This window comes from Eptesicus fuscus, chromosome 14 (genome assembly GCF_027574615.1).
Source record: "Eptesicus fuscus isolate TK198812 chromosome 14, DD_ASM_mEF_20220401, whole genome shotgun sequence".
NCBI lineage: Eukaryota > Metazoa > Chordata > Mammalia > Chiroptera > Vespertilionidae > Eptesicus > Eptesicus fuscus.
The window spans coordinates 12,490,118-12,505,778 of NC_072486.1; the positions used below are offsets into that span (position 1 = coordinate 12,490,118).

Here is a 15,661-nt window from a genome sequence, read left to right on the forward strand (position 1 = left end):
AAGAATTTGAAGCCACTGAGTAACTGTTACACCAAAAAGCTCATGCATTCTCAGTTATAAGCCGTAACCATGCAGATAAAGAACTGGGCTTGTGGGGCGGGGACCTCATAAACATTCTGTTCGTAAGATTAATGGCCTGTGTCAGGAGGCAATAACCTCTGATAACAAGCCAGAGTCATCACTATATGGTTTTATGAAGGTAGAGAACCAATAGCCTGGATGACATGTCTCCAGACAGGGCCAGGAGAGTGCTTATCTCTCCCTCCCCCATACCTGACCCCTTTGGCGAGGCAGGGACCTCAAGAGGACCACCACGCTCAACCCTTGCCACTCACTCACTCATTCATCAACAGCCGTTCATTGGGCGCCTACCTTGCGCCAGGCACTGCAAAGACGAGTGAGACCCTACAAACCTAGTTGGAGAAACAAACAGAAGGATGCTTTAATGAATTTCACCATTATTTACTGGATACCAGGCATCTAGTACTATGTTAGGTGCTGGGTGTTGTGAACAAAACAGGCAAAAAGACCCTGCCCTCATGGATCTGGCATTCTAGGGAAGGGAAAGACAGAACACGATACGGAACAAGTATGCCATGTGCCTATAGTCTCTCAGGGGGGGAGCAGTGCAAAGGAGAACAATGAACAGGAGCGCGCTAGGATGTTCCTGCGGGTTGGTGGACTGTCTGTACCTTTAATCTGAATACAGATGGTCTCCGGCCTACCATGGGTGGACTTAGCATTTTCCACTCCACGATGGTGTGAAAGCAATGTGCAACCAGTAGATGGATTCATATCGAGGAACATGCTAGGATACCTCCTCCGGATGCTGGTCAGTGGCCACCAGCCACAGCCCCCAGTGAGCCGCGGCTGCACCAGCCTAAACACTTAGTGCTACGCAGTGTATTAGAACCTAATACATTAGATAATAATTAGATGACTTTGCCCAACCGCAGGCCAATGGAGGTGTTCTGAGCATGTTTAAGCTGGGCGAGGCTAAGCTATGATGTTTGGTAGTTTGGGTGTATTAAATGCATTTTCAACTTACGATGGGTTTATCTAGATGTACCCCCATCTTAAGCTGAGGAGCATGTGTAGTCAGGAGCAGCTTTGCTGAGATACATGCCAGGAGGTGGGGTAACTGTAATCCAGATCCAGAGCCTAGGGGCCCCGGAAAGCCCCGCCTCTTCCCTGGCCCAGCTGCAGGCGGCACGGAAGCCAGACTCCCGCGTGTAAGCCCTCAGGGCAGCACTGCATTCCTCACGTTTCTCAGCCGGCGGAGGGCGGGCCGCTGAGAGATGCCCAGGACACTGCCGGGAAGCAGGTGATGTTCGTCAGCCCATCGGCCCATCGGCCAGCAATTGGGGCACCAACCACGCTCAGCCTCACTCGGCCCTCGCTGAGCACCTGGTGTGTGAGAGATGTTGGATTCTGCCCTCGAGGAACTAGAGTCTAGTTACACGAATTGTTCATAAGCGTCGGACCGAGGGTAGGCACAGTCACACCACACTCCGGACGCTCCCGGCGCGGGAAGCCACAGTGCCAGTCCGCGCGGCGGTCGGCGGGCGGGTGCGGCCACCTCCAGGCGCAGCGGGCGGCAGGTGAGGCCTCGGGGTGACCCCTAGGGCGCCCAGGACCCGCTGGGCAGTCCCTGGAGAAAGGGAACCAGCTCTCTCCGGGCCTCAGGGCAGGTCTCGGGGCGCAGCCGGCCAGCCCCGGCCCCACCTCGGCTGCAGCCCGGCTCCTGGCCCGCGGCGCGCGCGGGACTCCCCGCGCCCCGCACAGCGCCCCCTCCCGCCGCCGCCCCCAGCTCCCGTGCGCCCCGGGCTCCAGGGGGCGGGGACGAGCAAAGGTCCCGCCAGACCGCCCTGGGCCCCGCGAGCCCCCGCCCCCGCCCCCGCCCGCCCCCGCCCCCGCCCCCGCCCTCCCTCCCTGCCTTGGTCCGTGCGAGGCGCGTGGCTGCGGGCGCTGAGCTGCGGGCGCGGGAGGTAAGTGCGGGCGCCCCTTCCCTCTCCGGGACCCCCTCCTCTGTCCCTCCTAAGGGAGTCGGGTCCATCGACTGCCGGCGGCTGGACAGCTGCCCGCGTGGCGCCCCTCCTGTCCCCCCTTCCCTGTGCCCCTCCCCTCAGCCCCCCAGCCCCTTCCCCATCCCCCTGCTCCCCTTCGCGCTCCCACTGCCCTCCCCGCTGGTTGCCAGGGCAGCTGGCCCCGTCTTCCCGCGCCACCACCCCTGCCCGCCCCTCCAGCCTTTGTTCCTGTTTCTCTGCGGGGTGTGCGTGCGGAGGTTTCCCCTCCCGGGGGCCGGGGCCGGCAGAGCCCCCGCAGACGTGGTTTCAGTCTCTGCTCCGGAGCGAGCCCCACCCGCCTGGGTCTGGATGGGGGAGCCAGCCCTCCCCGGTTCTCGGCCCGGGGGGCGGGGGGGGGGGGGGAGGGCGTCGCCACTGCCGCCGGGGCCTCCGGGGCCCTCACGTGCGGGGCCGCTTCCCACCTGCACCTGCGAGCCGGCGGCGGGCGGCTCCTGGGGGGCTGGTGCGGGGCGTTGGGGGGCGTCCTTCGTGGAGAGCCTCCTGGGCGCCCGGGCGGGGGCAGGATGAGGAGGGAGGTCTGGCTGTCGCCGTCCCGGGAGGCAGATGGGCAGCGGAGTCCCCGTGGGGTGGAGCAGGGCCGTGCGGCCGGGGAGGCAGCTGAGTGAGTCCCAGTAAATGAATCGGTTTCAGGACCCGCCGCCAGCGTGCTCCTCTGACCACGGCACTCAGCGGGGAGGTGGACCCCGGCGATCGGAGCCGAGAAATGGGCCCAGCTCCCAGCTGCCGCCCCTCAGCTCCTGCTTCAGGAGGGAGCTGGCCGCTCCCAGCTGCGCCTCTTTTTGTTCTTCTCGAACCCTAAGGGGCACCAGTCTCCATCAGCCTCTCTTCCCAAAGCCCTGGCTGCCTCACCCCGCCCGTCGTGTGACCATCATTGGGGGGGGGGGGGGGGGGGAGTTTAATTTCATATAGTGATTTTTAGTTCAGAAAGGAAGGATGGGGTACTTGGTCTTGAATTTGTCTTGTAAAAGTAAGCTCAGCTACTGGGGCCCGAGCACCCAAGGTGACGTAAAAGAATGACACTGTCTCAGGAGATTCCAGTTCGCCTTGTTATTGAGGAAACGGAAGATAATTCAAAACGTGAAGCCGTTACCTGCGGGACAGGTCCAGCGCTGTCTCGTCCCCAGGAGTGGGGAAGCTGCGAGCTCCAGAGCCGGGATTTTTTTTTTTAATATATTTTATTGATTTTTTACAGAGAGGAAGGGAGAGGGATAGAGAGTTAGAAACATCGATGAGAGAGAAACATCGATCAGCTGCCTCCTGTACACCCCCCACTGGGGATGTGCCCGCACCAAGGTACATGCCCTTGACCGAATCGAACCTGGGACCCTTCAGTCCGCAGGCCGACGCTCTATCCACTGAGCCAAACCTGTTAGGGCGAGAGCCATGATTTTTGCTTCCACCATAACGGAAGTTTACCCTTTCGAGCACACTTCCTTACTTTACAAAAGGAGTCATTTGTAGCCCAAATTAAAAAACAAAACACCAAAAACAAAATAAAAAAAACCTGCCTGAGGAGGGTGCTGAGGGCTCAGGTTGGGAGGCAGGTGGGCCTCGTTGGGAGCGGGGCTCAGTGAATCCTCTAATGTGACACTTAGCTCCGAGTTGGGTTTGTTGCTTGTTGGGAGACCTCACACCAGGAGGAACCCTGGGGTGTGGGTCTCAGTAAGTGGGTGTTAGAAGTGAAAGGATTTGGGCTGTAGGCGATTTGGGGGAGAGCTAAGGAAACAGGACTTGGCTCTGATGGCCGCTGCCAGGAAGTGGGGAGGGAAATTGTACTGAGCATCTTCCTAAATCTTGTCTCACAGGAGGGAAGCTGTGGTTGGCAAGACACAGCCGTCACTCAGCCGGGACTGGTGGCAGTAGTGGGGGTGTTGGGTCATTTCTCTGGTTTGGACCGTGTTCAGATTTTGTCTGTGTTCAGGCAAGGTGATGAGAGGCCTTGGTCTTCGTCTTGATTTGTCGTGACCGGCGTGGCCTTGCCTGACGTTCTGGGACATTGTCGAGTTCACGGGGGGGGGGGGGTGTGTGTGTGTGTGTGTGCCTGGCCCACGCCTCTCACCACCGGGGCGAGGTCATAGGACCCGGCAGCTTCCGGATGTCAGGGCTGCTGCCTTTTTTTTCTTGTGACGTTGGGCAAGTTACTTTGAACTTCAGTTTCCACATCTGTAACACGTGCACCAGGCCTCCTCAGGGTTGTTGCGCAGATCAAATGAGGAAATGCGTGGAGAGGATTTAGCCCAGTGCCTGGCACATAGCGGGCACTCAACACGCAGTTACCCCTACCCCCGCTCGGTGTAGTTTATTTGGACCCTGAGGTTTCTTCCCTGGAACTAGGCACGCGGAGGCCTGGTGACCAACCAGAGCTGCTCCGGAGGAGAGTCTTGAATGGAAAGGTTTTACTCCCGTCGCTCTGAATCAGGCTTAAGACCGGACAGTGGTGGTCACAGTAGCTTCTCCTGCAATCATTCCTTTGGCAACGACCTTCAGGACTCTGCGCCCAGGAGCCAGTGGCCCCAGTTGCCCATCTGACTTGGTGTCATCTTGCTTTCCTGGTCTCTTCCTTGGAGCCTCTTGTCCAGGAGTCTGGGTCCAGCTTGCAGCCCTGACCACACTCACCTTGGCTCTCGGAGTCCTGCGTGGAGCTGGGAAGCCACATGGCAGGAGATAGGGGCCACCTGCTGATAGAATTCTCACGGTGAGAGCCCAGGGCAGTGGGACAGCTGAGAGGGGCAGTGGGGTTTGGGCCGCGAGCATTTAGAGCTGGAGCTCTCCCGACGCCATTTTCACCTCCTTCCAGGTGGGAGAGTTCTAGAAATTTGAATCTGAAGTCTGGCTTCTGCTTAGTTGAGATAGTTTCGTGCTTGTCTGTGTCAGGCAACATGGGCTTTAGATCCTTCAGTTAGCTCTAATTTTCAAAAATGAAGAATTATTTAATTAAAAATAATAATAAATAATTAAAAATTATTTAATTTTTCCTGGCCAGTTACTTTAGATGTTTCAGGATGGTATGGCAGCTGATCTGCCAGTGACTAACTCTGTTGTATTGCATTTCTAGCCTAGAGCCTGCCTGATTTATTATATCAAAAGTTGCTAGGAATAAAGAAAGAAAAAAAGAGGCAATAGAAAATGGTCCAGTGTCACGGTTAAGAAACAGAAATACACAAGGCTTTTTAAGTAAAAGAGGCTTATTTCATTTACATTAAAATGATGTAACTTGAAACTGTCCTGAGATGCCATTTGTCACCCCTGAGACTGACACAAACACAAAAAATGGATAACACTGTTGTTGAGACTGATACTCTCATATCTCATTGGTGACTGCAAAATGGTACAACCTGTGGATTGTAGATGCGTTTACCCACCGACCTTGCAGTCCCTCTTCTGAACGTCTCCCTTCAGGTGCTCTTGCCCATGTGTGAAGAAGACATACATTCAGGAGTATTTAGTGTGGCATTTTTATAGTGACAGAAATGTAGAAGTAACCCAAGAGGTGGGCGATACAGGACCGATTACATGAACAGTGGTGTGACCTGTGACGGCGCATTGCGCAGCTGTGGTGAAGGACTGACATGGAAAGCCCTCCGGGAGGTACTGCCGCAGGACAGAAAGCCGGGTGCAGCTCGGCGTAGACTCCTTTTTACTCGTATTTGTATCAAGAACACGAAGGCGATATACCTGAAGGGGAGAGGGATGAAAGGGTAGATGGGACCAGGGAGGAAAGGGATTTCTTGGTGTATGTATTTTTTCGTAGTTTAGGTAGTTGAGCCATGTCAATATAGTATGTATTCGCACATAATAAAAAAGAACCCTCTAATTTAACGTCACAAGGAGAATATTCTCAGAGCTCCTGGACTGGATGAGCCTGATTAGAACAAACACCTACAAAGCAGCAGCCACCTCCATTAGCTCTTCCTAAAGCCCCCTACCCTGGCCAGAGGGAAAGTGGGCTGTTTGCTGTTGGATGAAAAAAGTCAACTTAGGAGTTCCCTTTCTCCATCCTCAGTCCCCTGGGGAGAACCGGTGTCATTACCAAGGCCTTGCTGCTCACCACACCGGAGTTTGGTGAGCGTTTGCTTTGTTTTGTAACGGCAAGCCTCCTGTGGCTGCTTTGGAAACCTGTTTGATCTGAAGGCAAGTGAGTGAACTTCCTTTCAAGTTGCTCCAGAAAAGAAACCGTCCAAATAGAGGTCCCGAGCTCGATGGGAAACCGAGGCAGCCTCTGCTGCAGGTCCTCTCTGGGACAAGCAGGGTGAACTCCCACAGGCCACTGGGGGGACTTGTTTGGTTAACACGTCTTTCCTCCCGTGTTTGGCAAAATGAACCTTGCACCTTCTCCTACACAACTCTCAGCCTTACTGTTCCCCACCGATCTGCTTCCTCCTGAGCCCCCTCTCTTGGTCCCGGGCATCCCCATCTCATCAGCCAACCCACCCCTGAGCCTCCCTGTCTTCCCACCCTCACGTCCAGCCAGATTCTGGGGAAACCACCACACCAGCGTCTTTTCTATCCTTCTGCCACTGACATGGGTCAGCACTTGATCATCTCTAATCCTGTTCCCTTCCAGCGGTTTCCTATTTTGTTTCCAAAACGTCTTTTTAAGTCACCACTCTGATCACATTGCTCTCTATACCTGTTCCCCCCCCCCCCCCCGCCCCCATGGCTCCTGCTGCCAGGGCCCCCAGCGGGAGGCATGCGTCTTCAGGACCTTGTTTGTACACAGACCCAGGGAGAAGCCCTGAGACTGAAAATCTCCCTCGTAAGCGGAGGGCAGGAAAAGACAAGAAGAAAGACGCAGGCACTCCGGCCTGGCAATGAGCAGAGTTTATTCAGGGAAACTTACGGGCTGTGTTGGGGCGACTGCAAATGAAGTGGGTGTCTTCCATGCCCCTTGACAGATGCCAACTAATTACATAGAACAGGGCAGTATGGATGGTATGGGATCGGTCCCAGCTGCGGGAAAATGCCTTACGGGCTTGCCCGGGAGAAGATTCCAGGAGCCAGCAGCCCTGGGGAGGCACCGGCTGAGGTCAGAAGGAAAGCATTCATTGCGTCAGACAGCCAGCCTGAGGCGGTGTTCGGGAAGCAGTCTGTGTTCCAGCCCGGGTCTAGCTCAGGGGTACAGCAACGGTCACATCTGGCACGGTCTCTCCTCCCCAGACCTGGGCTCAGGGCCCCTCCTCCGTGTCCTGTGCCCTTCCCCACTCTAGAACCCTGCACTCTGGTGCAGGAACCAATCCCAGAGCCTGAAAAGCAACCCCAGGTCCGTCGAGGAAGTGGGGACGGGCATCTCCCCACAGAAGGGTGTCTCCTGGACATCACGCGTTTGCTGCTCACCAGTCTCGCCTCACATTATGCCCCCACCTCACCGCCTCCTGCACGCGCCAGGCTGTCAGAATGGCTGCTCATTGCTGGAGTCCTTACGGCGCTCTTAGCCACAAAATGCAGCTTGGTGCCACCCACTTCGGGACAACCTCTGTGACCCTGTGCTTCTCTCCAGTTGGACTTAGATGCCTTTTCTCGCTTCATTCCTTGTAGCAGTCTGTGCCAATATCTAGGTAACACTCAGCTGCGCATTTCCCCATCTGACCGCCAAACTAGTAGCTCATTAAGGAGAGAAACTACTTTTTGTGTCTGTATCCTAAGTGCTTAAGCATGGTACCTGGGTATAGTAGGTGCTTAATAATTAATGAGTGATTCCCTAACTGTTTCGATGAGGGACGAGTGGTCCATTGCATGTAAGATCCTCATGCTTAGTAGAGTGATAAGTATAGAGATGAGAACCTGAGCATATGTAGTTTTTCCTTCTTTGCAGCTCACTGTTGAACAGAAAGGAACTTTTTGCATGTTTTATAATTTCTTCCTTAAATGTTCATTCTTGTTAATACAGAAGAACAGGGTTAGGTAGCTGCACAATAATCTAAGAAGAGTTTTTTTAGGGGAGTCCTAGTGATAGGTAAAGAGAAATGTTTTCTGATTTCCCAGAGGATGTTCATGAGAAAAAACGGGGTTAAATTAGTTAACATCTAAGATTGTTCCCAGCTGTTACATTCTATGATTTTATTGTCTATGTGCCTGCCAGACACCAAGGTACAAAAACAAAACACAGTTCTTGTCCATTAGATATTTTAACCTTTGACCATGGATAGTTTTAAAAAACGTTATTTCAGTTTGTGCTTTTTTAAAAGAATGCTTATATAGGTGTGTATTTGTGTGTGTGTCCAGACATGTATAGTTATGTATTGTGAATTGTTAATAACTTTTGCTTATGTTTATACTATAGTATTTTAAAAACTTTATCTGTAAAAATTTTTATAAAGTATTCTAGTCCTTTGTTATAAATACTACAATTTTTTTTTCAGTTTTTTTTAAAAAATATATTTTATTGTTTTTCAGAGAGGAAGGGAGAGGGATAGAGAGTCAGAAACACAGATGAGAGAGAAACATCAATCAGCTGCCTCCTGCACACCTCCCATTGGGGATGTGCCTGCAACCAAGGTACATGCTTGACTGGAATCGAACCTGGGACTCTTCAGTCCACAGGCTAATGCTCTATCCACTGAGCCAAACCAGTATTTTTTCATTGTCTTCCTAAAGGCCTTTCTCATTTTACAATTGTACAAATATTTCTGTATTTTTTTCTAGTATCTTTATGGTTTCATTTTTTTCCTTAAAAAACAACACCATATCTAATCCATTGGGAATTTGCTCTTGTGTACGGCATGAGGTCGGGATCTGACTTTATTTTTCCCAGATGATTACCAGTGGTTCTAGCACCATGTATTGAATGGTCTATAATTTATTCACTGAATACAGTCCTTTAATATCTTCCAATGTGTCTCTTCTTTCTTCTTAGAGCTGAAGAGTGAGGCCTTCATTTCTGGGTTAAAAAGTAATCGCTGGTTACTTTCCATTTATGAATAGGGGAGATCACAGAGAAAAAGCTCATCAGAAGTGGTCATAAGTAAGATACAAATCGGGGTGGTCAGTGTGTTGTTCCGCAGATATTTCCAGGTCTCTGCCTTCCAAATACTTGGTGTAGGATCTTATTTCCTGAGCATAATCATTGGCTAAAGCCATGGGACTAGTTCTCACAAATTGTGAGCAGACAGGATGTATGTCCGTTTGGGGCCAGAGCATTTCATTGCTTGGGTGAGACTTTCCAGATGATGGCTGCCCCTGCTTGGGTAATGGCTGCCCCTTCAGTCTGCTTCCCCAAATGACTGTGGTGCCATAGCTCACCCGTCCTCCCATATTGGCCATGCAGTGGGAGGAGTAGATAAACCTTTTTTTTTCTCTTTTTTTTTGTCACAAGCCACTAAGATTTAAAGGTTATTTGTTTCTGAAGCATAGCTTCACTGATCCTGACTTATACACCTATTTCTTTCAGTTTTTCACTTTGATTTCTTTGCCATCTTCTGAACTCAAGCTAGGGAATTTTCTAGAGAGAAGGTATTTTTTCATGTATACTGATAGATACGAGGGAGAAATCAGGTAATTTGAGGAAAAAAGAGTCACAAAATAATAACTTATTTAATTTGAGATAACCTTATTTTTCCAGGTAATCTGGAGTTCTCAAAATGTTTGCCAAAGCAACAAGGAATTTTCTTAGAGAAGTTGATGTTGGCGGTAACATGATCGCAGTATCAAACCTGAATGACTCTGATAAGTTACAGCTTCTAAGTCTGATGACCAAAAAAAGCAGATTCTGGTGCTGGCAGAGACCCAAATACCAGTCTTTATCCGTCGCCCTTGGAGATGTGCTTACAGGAGACCAGCGTCTGAGTCCAGGTATGTTTCTTTGTCTTCTTATTTGCAATTAGCCCCAGAACAGAAGACGATGATTCTTCTAGACGCATATTGTCTTGAGTGACTATAAGGTGGTACCTTGTGATTTTTTCCTGTTCCTTGCCTATTGCCTTGAAAACATCTCTTTTCTTCAAATGACATCATTCTGCAGACCTGACATGAAAAGGGATAGCTTAATTTTTTTATTTTTTTGTTAATCCTCACCCAAGTGTATTTTTCCCCCATTGATTTTTAGAGTGTGGAAGGGAGGGAGAGAGACAGAGAGAGAAAGAGAAAGACACATCAGATGTGAGAGGGACACATCGATTGGTTGCCTTCTGCGCATGTCCCGACTGGGGCCAGGGTTGGAGCCTGCAACTGAGGTACGTGCCCTTGCCCAGAATCGAACCTGCGACCCTTGGGTCAGGGAAATGGAAAAAGCCAAATGTGACCTTCCTAAGAGACTCTCAGGGTATGTTAGGAATGATGATGACTTGAGGCTGTTCTTATGATGGTATTCGGTTGGATGAAAAAAAACTAAGCAATAGAAATCGGGAGAATGGCAGCTCAGGAATGAGATCATCAGATATTTATCTTTAGTGTTCGATAAGAAGGGTAGGTCTCTAAGGCAGTCACCTGGGTATGACCAGGTGAGGCGCATGGCAGTTCCCAGGAGACCTGTCGGAAGCCCGGACACCAGGTGGGTGGTAGCCTCTTCCTGAGTGCCTGCGCTCCAGGGAGGAAGAATGGAGAGTCTGGAGCTCGTGTGTTCCAGGGTGGTGTTTGAGGGAGGGGGAGGGGCATGCCCGCTGACAGCAGAAGGACAGAGATAAGGAATCCCGTGACCAGGAGCTGCCTGCCTGGGTAGAGGTCAGATATCATCAGATAAGGCTGCGAAGGGACTTATCTTCGGGGAGATGGCAGTGAAGGCCAGGAGGGTGCTCTCTGGTGGGTGGGAAGGGCAGCTCCCACGGGTGAGGCAGGTGGCCAGCCTGCTGGCTGCTGCGTAAGCAGGACTCTCGTGTGTGTCCTGGCTGGGCCAGCTCTTTTTTTCTGTTTCCATGTCATCGTCACTAGTCCTTTCGCCCTGGAAAAGCACGCATCCAAAATATTCTGTTTCTCACCGGGAGAATGGTTAAGTGGATGTTGACTTGACAAACAGTCATTCACGTCCACAGATACTATATGTGTCCTTGTTTATACATGTGTGTATTGGAACTGAGAGATAAAAGCCACAACAGTCCCCAGTAGAGCCCCCGGCCATCCGTGCCCTCACCCCAGCTCTCAGCACCCAGGTGCGCTGGGGCCACGTGCTTGGGCCCACACACGGCATGGCGGCCGCCTTTCCATTTGGGGCGCAGGCCTCGTGTTCCCCACGGGTCTGCACAGGATGGGAAAGCGAGGTGACCTGAGGCACAGAGCGGGCCGTGTCGTCAGCAGATGCATGTCTCGTTGACTGCAGTGGTCGTGGAGTTGGACTTCGTGAAATACGAGGGCAAGTTTGCAAACCACGTGAGTGGGGCCATCGAGACGGCCCTGGGGAAGGTCAAGCTGAATGTCGGGGGCAGAGGCCTGGTGGAGAGCCAGTCCTCGTTCGGCAGCGTGAAGAAGCAGGAGGTGGACTTGCAGCAGCTCCTCGGACAGGCCGCGGGCAGGTGAGGCGGACGTCGCTGGCCCTTCGGATTGTGACGCATCTCGTGTTCAAGGTGGGGTCTTTGCTCAAAGGGTGACGGGTGGACACTTGTCAGGTCAGTCAACGTTTGGAATGCTCGGTGCCTGTATTTTGTTGAGGTATGTTCCCTCCGTTGTCCCACTTTGCTGAAAGTTGATCACAAGTGGATGCTGGGTTTTGTTAAAAGCTTTTTCTGCATCCGTTGATATGGTCATATGATTTGTATCCTGCATTGAGTTTATGTGGTGTATCCTGTTACTTGCAGATATCGAACAAGCCTTGCATCCTGGGAAAATCCCACTTGATTATAGTGAATGATCCTTTTAATGTATTGCTGAATTCAGTTTGCTACTATTTTGTTGAGGATTTTTTGCATCTATGTTCATCAGGGATATGGCCTATAATTTTTTTTGTAGTGTCTTTGTTTGGCTGAGGAAAACCTAGATAAAATTATGGCAGAGAGCCCAGCCAGCATGGCTCAGTGGTTGAATGTCGACCTATGAACCAAGAGGTCGAGGTTCGATTCCCAGTGTGGGGCATGCGGGAAGCAGCCGATCAATGATACTCTCATCATGGATGTTTCTCTCTCTCTCTCTCTGAAATTAATATAAATATACTAGGGGCCCGGTGCACGAAATTCGTGCATGGGGAGGGTGTCCCTCAGCCCAGCTTGCACCCTCTCTAATATGGGCCCCTCGGGGGATGTCCAACTGCAGGATTAGACCCGATTCCACACTCGGGCCTAATCCTGCAGTTGGACATTCTTCTCACAATCCGGGACTGCTGGCTCCTAACCGCTCACCTACCTGCCTGATTGACCCCTAACTGCTCCTCTGCGGGCCTGATTGCCCCCAAATACTCCCCTCTGGCCTGATCACCCCCAAGGCTTTTATTATATAGATATGACCCTGCACAGAAAATTTTACTAACCCTGCTTTATAATAAGGGCTTGACGATTGAATCATTAGGACCAGACACCAAGATTTCCTTTCTTTGAATAGTGGAGGGAATACTTACCTTGTCTTTAAGTTGCCCGGAAATTAAAATGAGATAATGACTTAGAAAAGTATAAAAGCATCACATAAAGACAACTGTCTTTTTAATGAAGTGGCAAAATGAAAAACACTTTTTATTCTCCCCTTCCTTCCTTTACAGCTTTTATTTAAACTTTGAAATTTATAAAAATTTCACTCCAATTTTCATTTCTTTACATTCAACATTATTTTGTATTGGTTTCAGGTTTTATATTAGTTACAGAATAGTGGTTAGACAATCATATACTTTACAAAGTGTTCCCCGATATTTCTAGTACCCACCTGGCATCATACCATCATTACAACACTATTGACTATATTCCCTATTTAAGTGACAATGGGTTTACAGGTTCCTTTCAGTCTTTCTTTTGTGTTTTTTTGTCCGTCCTTTTCTTTCTCACTTCTTCCCTCATTTTCTTTATATAGTATCTCAATTGGCCATCAAAGCTCAGTGAAGGCACTGGGACAGGCTTCATCCATTTTACAGACCAGGAAACTGAGGCCAATTCCAGTTGGCTGTGGAACTTGACTCAGGAAGCCCTCAGAGCACACAGGAAGCCCTCAGAGCCATGCTCTTTGCGCTTCCTAAGGGGCAGCGGCCCAGCAAACAGAACAAACCTTCCAGTCAGGCTTCCCAGCCTCTTTCTCAAGCACCTCTTCATTGCAGATGCTCCACATTCTTTCCTCTCCCCCCATTCTTTACTGCCCCGCCTTCTCCGAAGCAGGTGGAAGGCGTCCCACTCACTGCCTAGGCATGCTCTGCTATGGGGCAGGGTGTAGCGAGCTTGCTTGTGGGTCAAGGCAGGAGCAGTAGTCACTGCCTCTGAAGTGTGAAGGCCGCCTGAGCGAGGCCCATTAGCACTGGGAGCTTCTCTGAATCACCTCAGTCAGTCCAGTACCCTGCAGTGCAGCACCCCTCCACTGAGGTGGCTCCATCCCTCAACCCCCGCCTCAGGAGTGAGGGTCCTTGCCCCTCTGCCAGGAGTCCTTCCATGCCCCTTGACCCCTGGCTGGGCCCACCCACATCTTGGGGGCACTATAGAACCTCCGTCTCTCTGCAGATGAAGCAGATCCCTGCCCTAGGTCTCTGCAAAGCTATGAATCTGTGGCCAGAGGCCTGGTCTGGGTCTCAGCAACCACATGCCTGCAATGTTCCCAGGGACCCTGGGAGGGGCTGGGCGAGTCCTGCCACGCCCAACCTAGGGTGGCGATGGCCCCCTGGGACACCCAGCAGCGCCTGGCTCGGACAGGACACGCCCCCCGGGTGGCCATGGATGCGGACACCCAGGGAGCGCCAGGCTCCGCCTGGACACGCCCCGGGTGGCGATTGCCCTGCTGACACCCCGGGGAGCGCCATGTGGACACCCCGGGGAGCGCCGGGCTCGGCCCGGACCCGCCCCCCCGGTGGCGATGGCCATGCGGACACCCCAGGGAGCGACGGGCTCGGCCCGGACACGACCCCCCGGGTGGCGATCGCCATGCTGACACCCCGGGGAGCGCCGGGCTCGGCCCGGACCCGCCCTCCAGGGTGGCGATCGCCACTCGGCCCGGACACGCCCCCCCGGTGGCTCTCGCCATGCTGACACCCCGGGGAGCACCGGGCTCGGCCCGGACACGCCCCCCCGGGTGGCGATCGCCATGCTGACACCCCGGGGAGCGCCGGGCTCTGAGCGGACCCACCCCCCGGGTGGCAATCGCCATGCTGACACCCCGGGGAGCTCCGGGCTCGGCCCGGACCCACCCCCCAGGGTGGCGATCGCCACTCTGCCTGGACCCGCCCCCCCGGTGGCGATCGCCATGCTGACACCCCGGGGAGCGCCGGGCTCGGCCGGACCCACCCCCCCGGGTGGCGATCGCCATGCTGACACCCCGGGGAGCACCGGGCTCGGCCCGGACCCGCCCCCCCGGGTGGCGATCGCCATGCTGACACCCCGGGGAGCGCCGGGCTCGGCCCGGACCCGCCCCCCAGGGTGGCGATCGCCACTCTGCCCGGACCCGCCCCCCCCGGTGGCGATCGCCATGCTGACACCCCGGGGAGCGCCGGGCTCGGCCCGGACCCCCCCCCCCGGGTGGCGATCGCCATGCTGACACCCCGGGGAGCACCGGGCTCGGCCCGGACCCGCCCCCCCCGGGTGGCGATCGCCATGCTGACACCCCGGGGAGCGCCGGGCTCTGAGCGGACCCGCCCCCCGGGTGGCGATCGCCATGCTGACACCCCGGGGAGCGCCGAGCTCGGAGCGGACCCGCCCCCCCGGGTGGCGATCGCCATGCTGACACCCCGGGGAGCGCCGGGCTCGGCCCGGACACGCCCCCCCGGGTGGCGATCGCCATGCTGACACCCCGGGGAGCGACGGGCTCGGCCCGGACACGCCCCCCCGGGTGGCGATCGCCATGCTGACACCCCGGGTAGCGCAGGGCTCTGAGCGGACCCGCCCCCCCGGGTGGCGATCGCCGTGCTGACACCCCGGGGAGCGCCGGGCTCGGCCCGGACCCGCCCCCCCCGGGTGGCGATCGCCATGCTGACACCCCGGGGAGCGCCGGGCTCGGCCCGGACCCGCCCCCCCCGTGGCGATCGCCATGCTGACACCCCGGGGAGCGCCGGGCTCGGCCCGGACCCGCCCCCCAGGGTGGCGATCGCCACTCTGCCCGGACCCGCCCCCCGGTGGCGCTCGCCATGCTGACACCCCGGGGAGCGCCGGGCTCGGCCCGGACCCGCCCCCCCGGGTGGCAATCGCCATGCTGACACCCCGGGGAGCGCCGGGCTCAGAGCGGACCCGCCCCCCCCCCGGTGGCGATCGCCATGCTGACACCCCGGGGAGCGCCGGGCTCGGCCCGGACACGCCCCCCCGGGTGGCGATCGCCATGCTGACCCCCCGGGGAGCGCCGGGCTCGGAGCGGACCCGCCCCCCGGGTGGCGATCGCCATGCTGACACCCCGGGGAGCGCCGGGCTGGCCCGGACCCGCCCCCCCGGGTGGCGATCGCCATGCTGACACCCCGGGGAGCGCCGGGCTCGGCCCGGACCCGCCCCCCCGTGGCGATCGCCATGCTGACACCCTGGGGAGCGCCAGGCTCGGCCCGGACC

The 15,661-nt window shown here is 54.8% G+C and overlaps 1 protein-coding gene across 8 annotated transcripts in view; it reads left to right on the forward strand.

Moving 5' to 3' along the window:
• The first annotated feature begins 1,549 nt into the window (after nucleotides 1–1,549).
• The window catches only part of GSDME (gasdermin E), a 46,070-nt gene continuing 31,958 nt past the window's right edge, over nucleotides 1,550–15,661 (forward strand). For 2 of the 8 annotated variants that reach the window (XM_054726008.1, XM_054726007.1), the window contains exons 1-4: nucleotides 1,555–1,601; nucleotides 8,941–9,048; nucleotides 9,646–9,875; nucleotides 11,335–11,527. In XM_054726008.1, coding sequence (XP_054581983.1) covers nucleotides 9,665–9,875; nucleotides 11,335–11,527 — 404 coding nt within the window. In that variant the 5' untranslated portion in view covers nucleotides 1,555–1,601; nucleotides 8,941–9,048; nucleotides 9,646–9,664. Of the gene's footprint in view, nucleotides 1,602–1,931; nucleotides 1,989–4,421; nucleotides 4,783–8,940; nucleotides 9,049–9,645; nucleotides 9,876–11,334; nucleotides 11,528–15,661 lie in introns of those variants that run through there. The other 6 variants (XM_054726010.1, XM_054726002.1, XM_054726003.1 and 3 more) reach the window with 6 other exon arrangements.